General features: G+C 43.3%; 1 protein-coding gene across 2 annotated transcripts in view; it reads left to right on the top strand.

The window, feature by feature from the left end:
- LOC140199415 (SH3 domain-binding protein 4-like) overlaps positions 1-18032 on the top strand; it is a 128293-nt gene extending 110261 nt beyond the window's left edge. Inside the window, exons 5-6 of one of the 2 annotated variants that reach the window (XR_011886413.1) lie at positions 13753-13978; positions 17094-18032. Coding sequence is in view for 1 of the 2 variants with exons in the window: in XM_072261474.1 (XP_072117575.1) it covers positions 13753-13761 (9 nt within the window). In the remaining variant the exon portion in view is untranslated. Of the gene's footprint in view, positions 1-13752; positions 15378-17093 lie in introns of those variants that run through there. The other variant, XM_072261474.1, reaches the window with a different exon arrangement.
- The last annotated feature ends 528 nt before the right edge of the window (positions 18033-18560 follow it).

Below are 18560 nucleotides of genomic sequence, written 5' to 3'. Positions count from 1 at the left end.
CCAAGAACTCTACAACTCACATTCTCTGTATTATACTTTACACTTTATTATCACCAAACAATTGATACTAGAATGTACAATCATCACAGCGATCTTTGATTCTGTGCTTCCCGCTCCCTGGAGTACAAATCGATAGTAAATATTTAAAATTTAAATTATAAATCATAAACGGAAAATAGAAAATGGAAAGTGAGGTAGTGCAAAAAAAACCGAGATGCAGATCCGGATATTTGGAGGGTACGGCCCAGATCCGGGTCAGGATCCGTTCAGCAGTCTTATCACAGTTGGAAAGAAGCTGCTCCCAAATCTGGCCGTATGAGTCTTCAAGCACCTGAGCCGCCTTTTTTTCTCAGCGGTTGATCGGGACAGGACTGCGCAAGCGCATGTACGTTGGTCCGTGAGTCAGCGGGAGTATTTAAAAGAGAGCAGTTTGTGGAAGATGGCCATTTTTCTCGGCAGTTGATTGGGACAGGACTGCGCAAACGTGTGTACGTCGGTCCATGAGGCAGCGGGAGTATTTAAAAGAGAGCAGTTTGATGGAGCGGGCGACATTATAGCGGGCAACAGAGTAGAGGGAGACAGAGTAGGAAGGCTTTGTCTCGAGAGACTTCGGTGAGCAGAGGCTGAGGGCGAGCTTCACTCCAAGTGAGGTAAGGCCGGGTAAGTTCCTTTAAAAGGAGAACGGTCTGCAGCAGTATTTTATTTGAAGCAAGGAAGGCGGCCAGGCTGTAGCGTATTGGGTAGGTCATGACAGCTGAGATCGGCCCCGTGGTTTGTTCATCCTGCAGCATGTGGGAAATCAGGGATACTTCCAATGTCCCTGATGACTATGTGTGCAGGAAATGTGTCCAGCTGCAGCTTCTGGCAGACCACATTGAGCGGCTGGAGCTGCGATTGGATTCATACTGGAGCATCCGCGATGCTGAGGAAGCTGTGAATAGCACGTTCAGTGAGTTGGCCACACCGCAGGTAAAGGCTACACAGGCAGAAAGGGAATGGGTGGCCACTAAACAGCGTAGCAGTAGGCAGGTAGTCCCCTGAGGTCATCTCCCTCCTAAACAGGTATACTGTTTTGGATACTGTTGGGGGAGATGTCTCATCAGGGGAAGGCAGCAGCAGCCGAGTTCATGGCACCATGGGTGGCTCTGTGGCACAGGAGGAAAGGAAAAGGAGTGGGAGAGCTATAGTGATAGGGGATTCGATTGAAAGGGGAATAGATAGGCGTTTCTGCGGCCGCAAACGAGACTCCAGGAGGGAATGTTGCCTCCCTGGTGCAAGGGTCAAGGATGTCTCTGAGCGGCTGCAGGACATTCTGGAGTTGGAGGATGAACAGCCAGTGGTTGTGGTGCACATAGGTACCAACGATATAGGTAAAAAACGGGATGAGGTCCTACAAGGTGAATTTAGGGAGTTAGGAGATAAACTAGAAAGTAGGACCACAAAGGTAATAATCTCTGGATTACTACCAGTGCCATGTGCTAGTCAGCGTAGAAATAGGAGGATATTTCAGATGAATACGTGGCTTGAAAAATAGTGCAAGGGGGAGGGATTCAAATTTCTGGGGCTTTGGAACCAGTTCTGGAGGAGGTGGGACCAGTACAAACAGGACGGTCTTTACCTGGGGTGGACTGGAACCAATGTCCTAGGGGGAGCGTTTGCTACTGTTGTTCAGGAGGATTTAAACTAATGTGGCAGGGGGATGGGAACAAGTGCAGAGAGACAGAGGGGTGTAAAATGAGGGTAGAAGCAAAAAGTAGTAAAGTGAAAAGTAAAAGTGGCAGGCCGGCAAATCCAGGGCAAAAATCAAAAAGGGCCACTTTTCAACATAATTGTATAAGGGCTAAGGGTGTTGTAAAAGTAAGCCTGAAGGCTTTGTGTGTCAATGCAAGGAGCATTCGTAACAAGGTGGATGAATTAAAAGTGCAGATTGTTATTAATGAATATGATATAGTTGGGATCACAGAGACATGGCTCCAGGGTGACCAAGGATGGGAGCTCAACAATCAGGGATATTCAATATTCAGGAGGGACAGACATGAAAGAAAAGGAGGTGGGGTAGCATTGCTGGTTGGAGAGGAGATTAACGGGGGCAGAAGATGCTGGTGGGAGTTGTGTACAGGCCACCTAACAGTAGTAGTGAGGTTGGGGATGGCATTAAACAGGAAATTAGAAATGTGTGCAATAAAGGAATGGCAGTTATAATGGGTGACTTCAATCTACATATAGATTGCGTGAACCAAATTGGTAAAGGTGCTGAGGAAGAGGATTTCTTGGAATGTATGCGGGATGGTTTTCTGAACCAACATGTCGAGGAACCAACTAGAAAGCAGGCTATTCTAGACTTCGTATTGAGCAATGAGGAAGGGTTAATTAGCAATCTTGTCGTGAGAGGCCCCTTAGGTAAGAGTGACCATAATATGGTGGAATTCTTCATTAAGATGGAGAGTGATATAGTTAATTCAGAAACAAAGGTTCTGAACTTAAAGAAGGGTAACTTTGAAGGTATGAGACATGAATTAGCTAAGGTAGACTGGCAAATGATACTTAAAGGATTGATGGTGGATATGCAATGGCAAGAATTTAAAGATTGCATGGATGAACTACAACAACTGTTCATCCCAGTTTGGCAAAAGAATAAACCAGGGAGGGTAGTGCACCCGAGGCTGACAAGGGAAATTAGGGATAGTATCAATTCCAAAGAAGAAACATACAAATTAGCCAGAAAAAATGACTCACCTGAGGACTGGGAGAAATTCAGAGTCCAGCAGAGGAGGACAAAGGGCTTAATCAGGAAAAGGAAAGAAGATTATGAGAGAAAACTGGCAGGGAACATAAAAACTGACTGTAAAAGCTTTTATAGATATGTGAAAAGAAAAAGATTGGTTAAGACAAATGTAGGTCCTTTACAGTCAGAAACAGTTGAATTGATCATGGGGAACAAGGACATGGCAGACCAATTGAATAACTACTTTGGCTCTGTCTTCACGAAGGAGGACATAATTAATCTTCCGGAAATAGTAGGGGACTGAGGGTCTAGTGAGATGGAGGAACTGAGGGAAATACATGTTAGTAGGGAAGTGGTCTTAGGTAAATTGAAGGGATTAAAGGCAGATAAATCCCCAGGGCCAGATGGTCTGCATCCCAGAGTGCTTAAGGAAGTAGCCCAAGAAATAGTGGATGCATTAGTGATAATTTTTCAAAACTCTTTAGATTCTGGACTAGTTCCTGAGGATTCAAGGGTGGCTAATGTAACCCAGCTTTTTAAAAAAGAAGGAAGAGAGAAACCTGGGAATTATAGACCGGTTAGCCTAACATCGGTGGTGGGGAAAATGCTAGAGTCAGTTATCAAAGATGTGATAACAGCACATTTGGAAAGCAGCGAAATCATCGGACAAAGTCAGCATGGATTTGTGAAAGGAAAATCATGTCTGACGAATCTCATAGAATTTTTTGAGGATGTAACTAGTAGAGTGGATAGGGGAGAACCAGTGGATGTGGTATATTTGGATTTTCAAAAGGCTTTTGACAAGGTCCCACACAGGAGATTAGTGTGCAAACTTAAAGCACACTGTATTGGGGGTATGGTATTGATGTGGATAGAGAATTGGTTGGCAGACAGGAAGGAAAGAGTGGGAATAAACGGGACCTTTTCAGAATGGCAGGCAGTGACCAGTGGGGTACCGCAAGGCTCAGTGCTGGGACCCCAGTTGTTTACATATTAATGACTTTGACGAGGGAATTAAATGCAGCATCTCCAAGTTTGTGGATGACACGAAGCTGGGCGGCAGTGTTAACTGTGAGGAGGATGCTAAGAGGATGCAGGGTGACTTGGATATGTTAGGTGAGTGGGCAAATTCATGGCAGATGCAATTTAATGTGGATAAATGCGAGGTTATCCACTTTGGTGGCAAAAACAGGAAAAACAGATTATTATCTGAATGGTGGCCGATTAGGAAAAGGGAAGGTGCAACGAGACCTGGGTGTCATTATACACCAGTCTTGAAAGTGGGCATGCAGGTACAGCAGGCGGTGAAAAAGGCGAATGGTATGCTGGCATTCATAGCAAGAGGATTCAAGTACAGGAGCAGGGAGGTACTACTGCAGTTGTACAAGGCTTTGGTGAGACCACACCTGGAGTATTGTGTGCAGTTTTGGTCCCTTAATCTGAGGAAAGACATTCTTGCCATAGAGGGAGTACAAGGAAGGTTCACCAGATTGATTCCTGGGATGGCAAGACTTTCATATGATGAAAGACTGGATCGACTAGGCTTATACTCACTGGAATTTAGAAGATTGAGGGAGGATCTTATTGAAATGTATAAAATCCTAAAGGGACTGGACAGGCAAGATGCAGGAAGATTGTTCCCGATGTTGGGGAAGTCCAGAACGAGGGGTTTAAGGATAAAGGGGAAGCCTTTTAGGACCAAGATGAGGAAAAACTTCTTCACACAGAGAGTGGTGAATCCGTGGAATTCTCTGCCACAGGAAACAGTTGAGGCCAGTTCATTGGCTATATTTAAGAGGGAGTTAGATATGGCCCTTGTTGCTAAAGGGATCAGGGGTATGGAGAGAAGGCAGGTACAGGGTTCTGAGTTGGATGATCAGCCGTGATCATACTGAATGGTGGTGCAGGCTCGAAGGGCCGAATGGCCTACTCCTGCACCTATTTTCTATGTTTCTATGTTTCTCCTGGAGGGAAGAGGGACGAAACGTGTGTTGGCTGGGTGAGTCATGTCCTTGATTATCCTGGCAGCACTGCTCCAACAGCGTGCGGTGTAAAGTGAGTCCAAGGACGGAAGATTGGTTTGCGTGATGTGCTGCGCCGTGTTCACGATCTTCTGTGTTTCTTCTGGTCTTGGACATTTATTTATTTGTGTGTATTTATTTCTTCTTTTGTAGTTACATAGTTTGTCTTTTATTGCACATTGGTTGTTCATCAGTCAGATAGGGTAAACAGTCACAAACTCCCCCTCCCCCAGGGTGGAGATGTCATGTACTAGAAGTTATGAATTTAAGGTGAGAGGGGTAAAGATTATGGGAGATGTGCAAGCCAAATTTTCTTCAGAGAGTGCTACGTGGTAGGGAGCAGGAATCATGGTGGCATTTAAGAGGCTATTGGATAGGCACATTAGTATGTGGGAGATGGTGGGTTATGGATCATGTACAGGCAGAAGAGATTTAGTTTAATTTGGCATTGCCTTTGGGCGGAAGGGCCTGTTTCTGTGCTGTGCAGTTCTGTTGTATTCTTTATTCTATTTTCTAAAAGCAAAGAAAAACTTTGAAGATCTCCTGTTATTGGAGGAAGTGTATTAAAACAGACTGATTAGCCAGTTGTCATACGGAAAGCAGACAGATGGAATAAATGGGTTGCTTTCAGGTTGGATGTAACTAGTATCGTTGTGACTGATTAAACAAAGCCACATGGAAATTGTAAAAGTCATTATCAAACAAAACACATCTTTGGGAAAGAATCTAGAATTGTCTCCCTTCACAATGTTTTACATGGTTTAAATACAAAGTAAACAATAAATGATTAACTATAGTTTCAATGGCAATATCACCTACTTTAAAAGTCTGAAGTAACTTTGCACAATTACATATTACAATGGTAGCACATCCCAACTAGCAGAACAACTTTGGATATTTCATACTGGTTCCTTGTCCAAAAGCTTCTCAGCTTCAACACCAGACACCCAAGATGAATCTCCTATGTTAAAGTGTTGAGGGATGACTCCCTGGATATACAGCTAGCCAAAACGGACCTGTCCTGAATTGGTTATTAAATGTCAGGGATACACCTTTAACAATGTGTTGATACAGGAGGCGGTCACTCAATGCCTTCCCTGGTCTGATTGTTTTGCAACTGATTTTGGCTTATTATTGTCACATACACTGAGATATGGTAAAAAGCTTGTCTCGCATACTGTTTGTATAGATCAGATCATTGTATTGAGGTAAAGTGTAGAGATATAACATGTAGAATAAAGTGCATCCCAGGTAAATAATAAAATGCAAGATCATAACGAGGTAGATTGTGAGGTCAAGAGCACAGCTTATCCTACTACGGTCCTTGAGCTGGTGATATATGCTTTCAGACTTTTGTATTTTTAGTCAATGGAAGAGGGGAGAGGAGAGAGAGTATCCGGGGTGGGTGGGATCTTTGATCATGCTGTCTGATTGACTGAGTCAGCAAGAAGTACAGACAGGGTCCAGGAAGGGTGGCTTTCAACATAAACATTTATCCATTGTCTTCCGCTGCGTTGTGCGCAGTGCAAGTAGTACAGAGTCAGAATGCCCCACATCCCTTACCCACACACACGTTTATATAGACCAGGTCAGCTCTCCACTGTGTCCCTTGATATTCAATGATCCCGTGGTTGATGGGCTGAGCAGATCTAAGGATGATACTGCACTTAAAACTGAGTGAGTGAGTGAGGCCTCCGTCGGTCAGGGTTGGCCATGGATGTTGCGTCCTAGCTGTTGAGATATGTAAGCCAGGGCAGTATGATATGGAGAGCAAGCTGTTACCCCTGTAGCAAGCTCCCCGTCGCCCCCCTGGACTGATCCAGTTTTAGAGTCAGAATACCACAAATTATATTATGACCGATCTGTTATAACAGATAGGACAATCCATAATAACCTTCTGAATATAATAATACAGGATAAACAAGCAAGAACAACTTAATAGATATAGCCATTCCAAACACACATAGCTTACAGAATTCAATTAAGTGAAAAACACCAGAAATATGCTGAATTAAAAGTAGAAATTGAAAGACTTTGGAACATGAATGAGGTATACATTGCCCCGATAGTAATATTTACAACTGTTATCATCCCAAAGGCACTACACAATAGCATTAAACAATTCAGGCTACACAGTAATATTTATGTAAATCTTCAGAAAGCCACAACACTAAACACCCCTAGAATAGTCCAAAAGTTCCTCGCAATTGAGAATGAGTGTGTTTGGCTATGCCCGTACCTTAGGTTTTACCAGCTTGAGCTGAGAAAAAATAAATAATAATAACAAATATATAAACAATAAATATCGAGAACACGAGTTGTAGAGTCCTTAAAAGTGAGTCCATAGTTTGTGCTAACAGTTAGTGATGGGGTGAGTGAAATTATCCCCACTGGTTCAAGCGTCTGATGATTGAGGGATAATAACTGTTGCTGAACCTGCTGGTGTGGGACTTCTCACCACTGCCTTCAGGAGGGCAATGGTGAGAAAAGTGCATTCTCTGGATGGTGGGAATCCTTGATGATAGATGCTGTTTCCCTGTGGCAGTGCTCCTTATCAATGTGGTGAGGGCTTTACCTGTGACAGACTGGGCTGTATCCACTACTTTATAACATTTTCTGCTCAAGGGCATTGGTGTTCCCAAACCAGGCTGTGATGCAACCAGTCAGTATATTCTCCACCATGCGTCTATAGAAATTTATCAAAGTTTTTAGGTGACATGCCAAATCTGCACAAATTTCTAAGAAAGTAGAGGTGCTGCCATGCCTTCTTTGTAATGACAGCTATATGCTGGTGGTGGTTACATGATAGGTGGCGAATCAATCAGGCTTTTCTGGATAATCTAGTTGTACTCATTGGTAAGTCCTGATATGTGTTAGAGTGATTTTTGGGTATAGGTCATTTACATTTAGTAAATGGCTTTGGCTACCAATCTTCTGCCTTTGAATATGTATTGTGGATTTAATTTGGAACAATGGATTCCTAGAAGCTGTGAATCCCAATCCATACGATGCTGGCGTCTGTGGGATGGATGTGAATCAGGAGGTGTGAAGTTTATACGTAGTTCCAAAAGAAAGCATTGTCTAAACTTTGTAAATATGGAATTGTCTTTTGTGTTTAGTAAATAAATATCGAGCCCCACATTGGGCCAACGGACCTTTCCACCGAAAGCGTCTCCATATGATGCCTGCTGTATCTTGTTTTGTCAAATAAAGAAGCTGCTTCATATTCACCAGTAATCTTCTCCGGCGATTTCATTCATGTAACAGCACGGAGAATGCCAAAAATCAAAGTCCAAACGTCAATCAGAAGTCCAGAAGTTGAGGCCTGACAACTCAAGCCCTAAATCTACTAGGCCACTGGGGAAGTTGAAGTCTCATTGTCAGCAAATCTGTGAGCCCACTAGAGGCTGGAGATGGCCTATCCTGGGGATGGAGGCCTGTGTGTGTACATGGGCGGAGAGTGGGAGGGAAGGAAAGGAGCTTGTATTGATGTTGTTGATTTGTTGTTTGCTATGTTCTGTATTGCTCTGCTGAGCATTGTGGGCATATTATGTTGCCACGGGGATATGCGATGACGCATGCAGGCTGCCCCAGCACATCTTTGGTTGTTAACACAAACAACATATTTCACTATGCTTCAAAGAACACATGATAAGTAAATGTATCTACATTCGAGTATGATGGTATGTTAAGGCCAACTACTCATAGTAGATTGAACTAACCTAAGGTAAATTTCCAAAACTGATGTTGAACTGACTTCTCCAAGTAAATCCGAGGTGTCTAGGGGTTACCGGATATAACGTAGCCTCAAGCCAGCCACTGTGCTTGAACTTTTATTTTGCATGCTAGGTGAAAACTGGGCTTGTATTTGAGCCATTCCACTTCACCCCAGCAGTTTCCTCCATGCAGGCACTCACAAGAAGATTGGCTCCTCCTGGGCGAGGTCTTGGAAGATTGCCACCATCAATGGAACCTAAACCCTTGGGAGAGTCAGTGCCTCTGAGAGGTGGGGTTTAAAAATAAACACTGATAATAAAGGACATTATTTGTGAAAAAGTAAACAACGTTGCGTGACTGGGTGACGCGGTTGATATTTTAATATTTTTGTTCTCAGAAATGAGGGTGGTGCAGCACTCTTTACTTAAGCCTCTTCCTGCCTTTCTGTGGGGAGTGTTCAGCGCGCAGTCCCTGAAGGAAATGAAGATGCATAGCTCTCAGATGTTGAAGAAGAGTGCACTCTGGTGGATGGCATGAGTCAATGCTCACACTTGAATGTGAAAGGGCTATCATGCTTCATGTTGTGAGTTTATTGTCATGGGCACACATACATGCAGTATAAATGCTATGAACTTTAGCTTGTTGCAGCAGCAACACAACACATTACAGTTGAGGATAAAAGTAAGTTAATGTAAATCACAGAAACCAGACTCCCCCTCCATGGACTCTGTCTACATTTCTCACTGTCTCAGTAAAGCAGCCAACATAATCAAAGAGTCCCTGCCACCATAGATGTTATCTCTTCTCCCTTCTCCCACCAGGTGGAAGATACAAAGCCTGAAAGCATGTATCACCAGGTTCTAGGACAGCTTCTATCCTGCCATTATAACACTACTGACCTCGCATTCAAAGTTCAAAGTAAATTTATTATCAATTATGTATGTATTACCTTGAGATTCATTTTCTTACAGGACAATTAAAGAAGTACACTAGAATTTATGAAAAAAACACTCATAGATGCTGACTGACAAACGACAAATATGCAAAAGACAAATTATGCAAATGAAAAGTAATACTGAGGACATAAGTTGTAAAGATCCTTGGAAGTGAGTCTGTAGGTTGTAGAATCAGTTCATATTTGTGGTGAGTGAAGTCATCCATACTAGATAAGGAGCTTGATGGCTGTATGGTAATAACTGTTCCTGAATCTATGGTGTGGGACTATCTTCCGTACCTGCTGCCTGATGGAATTAGCAAGAAGGGAGCATGGCCTGGATCGTGGGGGTCTCTAATGATGGATGCTGTATTCTTGTGGCAACACTCCATGTTAATGTGCTCAATGGTGGGGAGGGCTGTATGTACCATTTTCTGTTGTCTTTCTCCATTCCTGGGCAATGATGTTTCCAAACCAGGCTGTGATGCAACCAGTCAGGATACTCTCCACCGTGCATCTATAGAAGTTTGTCAAAAGTTTTGATGGCATGCTGAATCTGTGCGAACTTCTAAGAAAGCAGAGGCACCGTCATGCCTCTTTGTGATGGCACTTATGTGCTGATCACAGGACAAATACTCTGCTCTGATAACAAGGAATTTAATCTAATCTCTACATCTAATCCCCTAATAAGGATTGCCTCATAGACCTCCAGATTCTTCCTCCTGTAATTGATAATCAGCTCCTGCAGTTGTGATCTTGCACTTTCTCTAACTGCAAAACTGTAAAAATTGCTTTCCATTGCATTATCTCAATGCACCACCATAATGAAAGTTCTACCCTGTACCTTGCTACGTGTAACAACTATAAACCAATTTACCCTTTTAAGCTTAAATTGACATAAATAATACATAATTTGCATATTTGAAAATTAACTAACAAAATAAACATAATAACAGTAGTGCAAGGTAAAGAGAGAAAATAATATTGTCCAATATAGTATCAAGGTTTTCCTGATGGCAGGAGGGAGGAAGTTGTTGTTGGACCTTGAATCAGAATCAGAATCAGGTTTATTATCACCAGCACGTGATGTGAAATTTGTTAACTTAACAGCAGCAGTTCAATGCAATACATAATATAGAAAAAAAAGTAAAATAATAATAACAATAAATAGAGAAATAAATAAATAAATCTTGTTCAGTATACTTTATACAGTATACGTATATTGAATAGATTAAAAATCATGCAAAAAATAAATACTATATATTAAAAAAAAGTGAGGTAGTGTCCAAGGGTTCAGTGTCCATTTAGGAATCAGATGGCAGAGGGGAAGAAGCTGTTCCTGAATCACTGTGTGTGTGCCTTTAGGCTTCTATATCTCCTACCTGATGGTAACAGTGAGAAAAGGGCATGCCCTGGGTGCTGAATGTCCTTACTAATGGACGCTGCCTTCCTGAGACACCGCTCCTTGAAGATGTCCTGAGAACTTTGTAGGCTAGTACCCAAGATGGAGCCGACTAGATTGTGGGTCTTCAGGCTTCTTGTACCTCCTGCCTGATGGCAGCACTGAAAAGAGAGCATTATTGTGACTGTGATCAAAGTCACTGGAGAGACACTGAAGCTGTTGATACAGACATTGAAGCTGTTGTTTGTCACAACAAGCAGGCATCATCCTGGAGACTCTCTCAGTACAGGTTCACAATCACAAAATACATCACATTTTTATACCCTTAAGATCAAAGGTAACAGCAGGTGATTCAATACAATTTTAGTAGTTACAATTGTTACATACTTCATGGATAGCTTGTGACTGTCTTATGAGGATGATGTAATGGTCTTGCGGAGGTCACATGATGTAATTTTCCCGCCGATGTGAGTTCATCTGATGACATGTTCTCACCAGATATATAAGGGTAGACCCCTGGTGATGCAGTTAGTTTACTTTACTTTACTTTACTTTATACTTTATTGTCGCCAAACAATTGATACTAGAATGTACAATCATCACACGGATATTTGATTCTGCGCTTTCTGCTCCCTGGATTACAAATATTAAATATTAAAAGTATTAAAAATAGTAAAAATTAGTAAATATTAAAAATTTAAATTATAAATCATAAATAGAAAATAGAGAAATGGAAAGTAAGGTAGTGCAAAAAAAACTGAGAGGCAGGTCCGGATATTTGGAGGGTACGGCCCAGATCCAGGGTCAGGATCCGTTCAGCAGTCTTATCACAGTTGGAAAGAAGCTGTTCCCAAATCTGATCGTACGAGTCTTCAGACTCCTGAGCCTTCTCCCAGAGGGAAGAGGAACGAAAAGAGGGCTGGGTGGGTCATGTCCTTGATTATCCTGGCAGCACTGCTCCGACAGCGTGCGGTGTAAAGTGAGTCCAAGGACGGAAGATTGGTTTGTGTGATGTGCTGCGCCGTGTTCACAATCTTCTGCAGCTTCTTTCGGTCTTGGACAGGACATACCAGGTTGTGATGCACCCTAGAAGAATACTTTCTACGGTGCATCTATAAAAATTAGTGTTTTTGGGGACAGGCCAAATTTCTTTAGTTTTCTCAGGAAGTAAAGGCGCTGGTGGGCCTTCTTGGCAGTGAACTCTGCTTGGTTGGACCAAGTCAGGTCACTTGTGATATTGACCCCGAGGAACTTAAAGCTTTTGACCTGTTCCACTTGCACACCACTGATGTAAATTGGGTCGTGCGGTCCGCTACTCCTTCTGAAGTCAACAACCAATTCCTTCGTCTTGCTGGCGTTGAGGGATAGGTTATTGTCTTCGCACCATGTCACCAGGTTCTTAATTTCCCCTCTGTACTCAAACTCATCATTACCTGAGATACGGCCTACAATTGTTGTGTCATTAGCAAACTCATATATTGAGCTTGATGGAAACTTGGCTACACAATCATGGGTGTACAGTGAGTACAGCAGGGGGCTGAGTACACAGCCATGTGGAGCCCCAGTGGTCAGCGTGATTGTAGAGGAGAGCTTGTCCCCCATTTTTACAGTCTGGGTCCTGTCTGTGAGTAAGTTGAAGATCCAGCTGCAGATCTGAGTGCTAAGGCCCAGGTTCTGGAGGTTAGGAATCAGTTTATTTGGAATGATGGTATTAAAGGCAGAGCTATAGTCAATGAAAAGGAGCCTTATGTATGTGTCTTTATTCTCCAGGTGTTCTAAGGAGGAATGTAGGGCCAGAGAGATGGCATCTGCCATTGACCTGTTGCTCTGGTAGGCGATTGCAAAGCGTCGAGGTTGACCGGTAGGCTGTGGTTGATGTGTGCCATAACCAATCTCTCGAAGCACTTCATAGCAATTGATGACAGAGCCACAGGTCGATAGTTAGTCAGGCATGCCACCATGCTCTTCTTCGACACTGGGATTATCGCTGCCTTCTTAAAACATGAGGGGATCTTAGACTGAAGCAAGGAGCAGTTGAAGATGTCAGCAAACATTCCAGCTAGCTTGCTTGCACAAGCCCAGAGAACCCATCCCGGGACGCCATCCAGGCTCGTCTCCTTCCTTGGATTTATCTTCAGGAAGGCCCTTCTAACATCCTCCTCGGTGACGATGAATCTCAATGCCACCAGGTCCGGTTCGTCCGGAGGGAGCGGGACGCTCCTCTTCTGTTCGAATCTTGCATAGAATATGTTAAGTTTTCAGTTAGATCGTCAGTCAGATACTCCGCTACGCTGCGTATTAGTCTCATGACGCAGTATAGTTTTAAAACAGAGTTTTACTTTCTGTAAGGTACAGAAGTGTTGGGCCAGCAGTTTCACCAATAGCTGCCAGATTTGTTGATGTACCTTTTCAGTAGTATTGGTGAGTGAAGCTGGGAACCTGAAGGAGTCGTTCAGCAGTTTTGGAGAGGATCGACCATTATTGAATGCGTTCAAGAAAGAATGATCTGCATGAGATACCCTCTGCTAAAGCAGAAAAGGTTGTGCAGTCTCTAGTCTATTCTACAGAGAAAAAGGTCAGTGCCTTTAAACCGTTTTATTTCCGTTGTCATGAATCCTGCAGACAAGGCAGGTTCCGGCTGGGATTGACAGTAACGTCAAGTCTTTGAGGAATTCTTTACTTCAGGAAAGTCTCTCCTAATTGACTGTATAAATCTCTTGGACTTCCAAATTTACCATTCTAAGAACTGTGCTCTAATTTACCACTTTAAGACTGTGTTTGCATTTACCGCTTTAAGAACTAGTACTGAGTTTGGCGGTTTGTTAGATGGCCGCATAGTGGTTTATTTCCGCTAAGTTTTTCATTTGTTTATCTTTTTACTAATTTTGAGCAGAGTTTAATAAATGTTTATTTGTTTATAAAACCTGACTCATTTCCATATTCATTGTTGCAGGTCACGTGACACAATGACATTATTTGCCGACGACACCACATTGATTGGCCTTATCTCAAACAATAACGAAGTGGCCTACAGGGAAGAAGTCATCTCTCTGACACAGTGGTGTCAAGAAAACAAACTCTCCCTCAATGTAGCTAACCAAAGAAGCTGGTCATGGATTACAAGAGGAATGGAGATGGGTTTAACCCTTATTAACATCAATGGATCTGGGGTTGAGAGGGTAAACAGCTTTATGTTCCTCAGCATCCACATCGCCTAGGACCTCACATGGTCTGTAAACACTAGTTATGTGGTGAAAAGGCACAACAGCACTTCTTTCACCTCAGATGGTTGAGGAAGTTTGGTATGGGCCCTCAAATCCTAAGAACTTTCTTAGGGGCACAATTGAGAGCATCCTGACTGGCTGCATCACTGCCTGGTATGGGAACTGTACCTCCCTTAATCACAGGACTCTGCAGAGAGCGGACAGCCCAGCGCATCTGTAGTTGTGAACTTCCCATGATTCAGGATATTTACAAAGACGGGTGTGTAAAAAGGGCCTGAAGGATCATTGGGGACCTGAGTCATCCCAACCACAATCTATTCCAGCTGCTACCATGCTGGAAATTGTACCACAGCATAAAAGCCAGAACCAACAGGCTCCAGGACAGCTTCTTCCACAAGGCCATCAGACTGATTAACTCATGCTGATTTGAGTGTACTCTATATTACATTGACTGTTCTATTTATTATAAATTACTATGATTGCACAATGCACTTTTAGGCATGTGTGTGAAGGATGGAAGAAATAAAGTCAATTCAATTCAATTCAATTCAATACTTCAATACTTTGGGTTGACAAATGGTTCCTTTGAGACACGTAGTGGAAGCACATTGTAATTGATAAGACACCTCTGAAGGTCCAAAAGCCTTTAGGAGAAATTAATTAACACAAGTATTCTGAAACCTTTTGATGACAGGGAGCCAGACACCCAAAAACAGGTCCTGAAGAAGGGTCTCAGCCCAAAACGTTGACTGTTTATTCAAGTCAAGTCAAGTTTATTGTCATTTCGACCATAAGCTGCTGGTACAGTACACAGTAAAAACGAAACAATGTTCCTCCAGGACCCTGGTGCTACATGAAACAACACAAAACTACACTGGACTATGTGAGACAGCACAGGGCTACCTTAGACTATGTAAAACAACATAAAAACTACACTAGACTACAGACCTGTACAGGACTACATAAAGTGCACAAAACAGTGCAGGGCAGTACAATAATTGATAAACAAGACAATAGGCACAGTTCAGGGCAAATTACAATATAATAATAAATGATATAGATGTCAGTCCAGGCTCTGGGTATTGAGGACTCTGATGGCTTGGGGGAAGAAACTTGCACAGTCCGGTTGTGAGAGCCCGAAAGCTTCAGTACCTTTTGCCAGATGGCAGGAGGGAGAAGAGTTTGTGTGAGGGGTGTGTGGGGTCCTTCATAATGGTGTTTGCTTTGTGGGTGCAGCGTGTGGTGTAAATGTCTGTAATAGTGGGAAGAGAGACCCCGACGATCTTCTCAGCTGACCTCACTATCCGCTACAGGGTCTTGCGACCGGAGATGGTGCAATTTCTGAACCAGGCAATGATGCAGCTGCTCAGGATGCTCTCGATATATCCTCTGTAGAATGTGGTGAGGGTGGGGGGTGGGAAATGAACTTTTCTCAGCCTTCGCAGTAAGTAAAGACACTGCTGGGCTTTCTTGGCTATGGAGCTGGCGTTGAGGGACCAGGTGTTCTCTGCCAGGTGAACACCAAGAAATTTGGTGCTCTTAATGATCTCAACATTGGAGCCATCAATGTTCTGCCGAGAGTGGTCGCTCCGTGTCCTCCTGAAGTCAACAACCATCTCTTTTGTTTTGTTCACATTCAGAGACAGGTTGTTGGCTCTGCGCCAGTCCGTTAGCCGCTGCACCTCCTCTCTGTATGCTGACTCATCGTTCTTGCTGATGAGTCCCACCATGGTCGTGTCATTGTGAACTTGACGATGTGGTTCGAGCTGCGTGTTGCAGCACAGTCGTGGGTCAGCAGAGTGAACAGCAGTGGACTGAGCACGCAGCCCTGGGGGGCCCCCGTGCTCACTGTGATGGTGTTGGAGATGCTGCTTCCAATCCGGACTGACTGGGGTCTGCCAGTCAGGAAGTCTAGGATCCAGTTGCAGAGGGAGGTGTTCAGGCCCAGTAGTTTCAGCTTTCCAATCAGGTGCTGAGGAATGATTGTGTTGAATGCTGAACTGAAGTCTATGAACAGCATTCGAACGTACGTGTCTTTTTTGTCCAGGTGGGTGAGGGTCAGGTAGAGGGTGGTGGCGATGGCGTCGTCTGTTGAGCAGTTGGGACGATACGCGAACTGCAGGGGGTTCAGTGAACTGCAAGGTGCTACCCCACCTGCTGAGTTCCTCCAGATTTTGTGTATGTTGTTAGAACGATTTTTGGGGTTAGCACATGTAACAAATAACTTGATTCAGCCACTAGCCTTCAGATTCGATTATGAACTGTAGAGTAAACTTAAAATGCAGCTCTGAACTATGGCTTCCTAAAAAGGAGGGAAGTACAGGAGCCGGAAGACACACACTCAACTATTCAGTTTTTTAGGAACTACTTCTTTTCCTCCACCATCAGATTTCTGAATGGCCTACGACGCTATGAACACTACCTCTTTATTTTTGCTCTCTTTTTTGCACTACTTAAATTATAAACATAGTGGCCATTTCATTACTATCGGTGTCCCGTTATTGTCGCCTTCTGTCAGTTGAATCAAGTTAAACCATTCTGAGCGGATAAAACTTTGGCAGACATTAAGCTAGATTTCTGCATTCTGTTATTGCTCTTCTTTTGTACTGCCTCGATGTATGTGATGAAATGATCTGTAGGAATGGCATAAAAAGCTGTCTTTGGCTGTACCTTACTTAGTGCACGTGACACTAATAAGCCAGTTACCAGGCATTCATCAATGGGAGTGAATGAAGGAGAAAACGTTCCCTCTGCTGGCCATCCTTGGTATTTCAAGGCACATCACCAGTCATGTATTAGATTGATAATAGTCCCTTCCAACAGGTCCTGCCAGATCAGTTTGTAAGTGAACAGAGGCTAAATAATTGGCTTATTTTGCTACCTGTTGGTGAGATCAAGCAGCTACATTTCCTTGATGTGTTCTGCTGCTCACACTGACTCAAGTTACCTTTGTCAACAGCTGCAATAGACCTTTTCTGAAGGAAGGTCAGTAATCTTTACTTCTATTTCTCTATCCACAGATATACCCTGACCTGTGATGTGTTTTCAGAGCTTTCTGTTTTTATTTCAGATTTTCTGCATCTGCAGTGTTTCGTAAGTGTATTAGAGTGTTATCGCTGTATATCACTGTTCTTCTATCTTCTCTGGATCTATATCCTGGAACAGAACTGGGGAAGCACCTTGATCCGAAGAACTGCAGCAGTTCAGGAAAACGGCTCACAGCCATCTTCTTGAAGGCAATTAGAGACGGACGATAAATGGTGATCACGTAGATCCCAGAGAAACAACATCTGACACCCAAATCCAGCGGAGAAGATGATTTCAGAGAGAGGGTAGGTCACTGCTGCATCACTGCCTGTAACAGAAACTGCACTGCAGCCAGGAAAGCTCTGCAAAGGGTCGTCAAAACTGTCCATCACATCACCAGCACCAGCCTAGCCACCCTCAAGGACATATATACAGAAAGGTGCTGGAAAAAGGCCATGAAGGATCCCACTCCCTGCTCATGGACTGTTAGTCCCACTCCCATCAGGGAAGAGGCTATGGAGTATCCGTGCCAGGACCACCAGACTCAAAAACAGCTACCTTCCCCAAGCAGTAAAGCTGATCAACGTCTCCACCCACTAACCGGCCCATCCTCACCCCTCACCACCATGACTTTTATCATTACCTGTAAGGGTCATCTTATGTGCAGACACTCCTGTGCCTAGCATCACTTTATGGACATAGAATCAATCTATGTATACAAGCTGTCTTATATATTTATATTTATTGTGCTTATATTTATTATTGTCTTCTTTATCTTACTTTATTTTTTGTGCTGTATCAGATCTGGAGTAACAATTATTTTGTTCTCCTTTACACTTGTGTGCCGAAAATGACATTAAACAATCTTGAATTTTCTGGTACTTACACCCTTGACACTCCAGATCCTGCACCAGTCTGTCTCTCTCCACAGCTCGTGTGGGAGCCTCACTCCTCCATCTTCCAGGCTTGTCACCCTGCTGCCCAAATGGAATCTGATCATTTCTTCCAATTACCTCATTTGCATTGACATTGAATTGGCCATTTTGGTTGCTGCCTTGATTGATAAAAAACAAAGGTTGTGTCTGTTGGCACAATATGGGATCGATTGGCACCCCAGAAACCAATGGCCTGCCTTATCTTTCTTTTTACTTCAGTATGTGCTACCAGCTTGATGTAATTCAGGACACAAAAACAGGGCCAAGGCCTAAAAACTCAATTCCTACCCTAGAAGGTCAAAGCCAAAGTCAAGGTAAATTTATTATCAAAGTATGTATGTGTTACCATATACTGGAGGGACTCAGCAGATCAGTCAGCATCTATGGAGGCGAATTACTACCTGATCAGACATATTAATGTGTGGCTGAGGGACTGGTGTAGGGGACAGAGGTTCAGATTCCTGGATCATTGGGGCTTCTTCTGGGGGAGGTACGACCTGTACAAAAAGGATGGATTACACTTGAACTGAAAGCGGTCCAATATCCTAGCAGGTAGGTTTAATAGAGCTCTTAGT

The sequence above is a fragment of the Mobula birostris genome, chromosome 6, assembly GCF_030028105.1.
Source record: "Mobula birostris isolate sMobBir1 chromosome 6, sMobBir1.hap1, whole genome shotgun sequence".
NCBI lineage: Eukaryota > Metazoa > Chordata > Chondrichthyes > Myliobatiformes > Myliobatidae > Mobula > Mobula birostris.
Note: the sequence above shows the minus strand (reverse complement) of the source record. Positions and strands in the feature narration are given on the sequence as shown.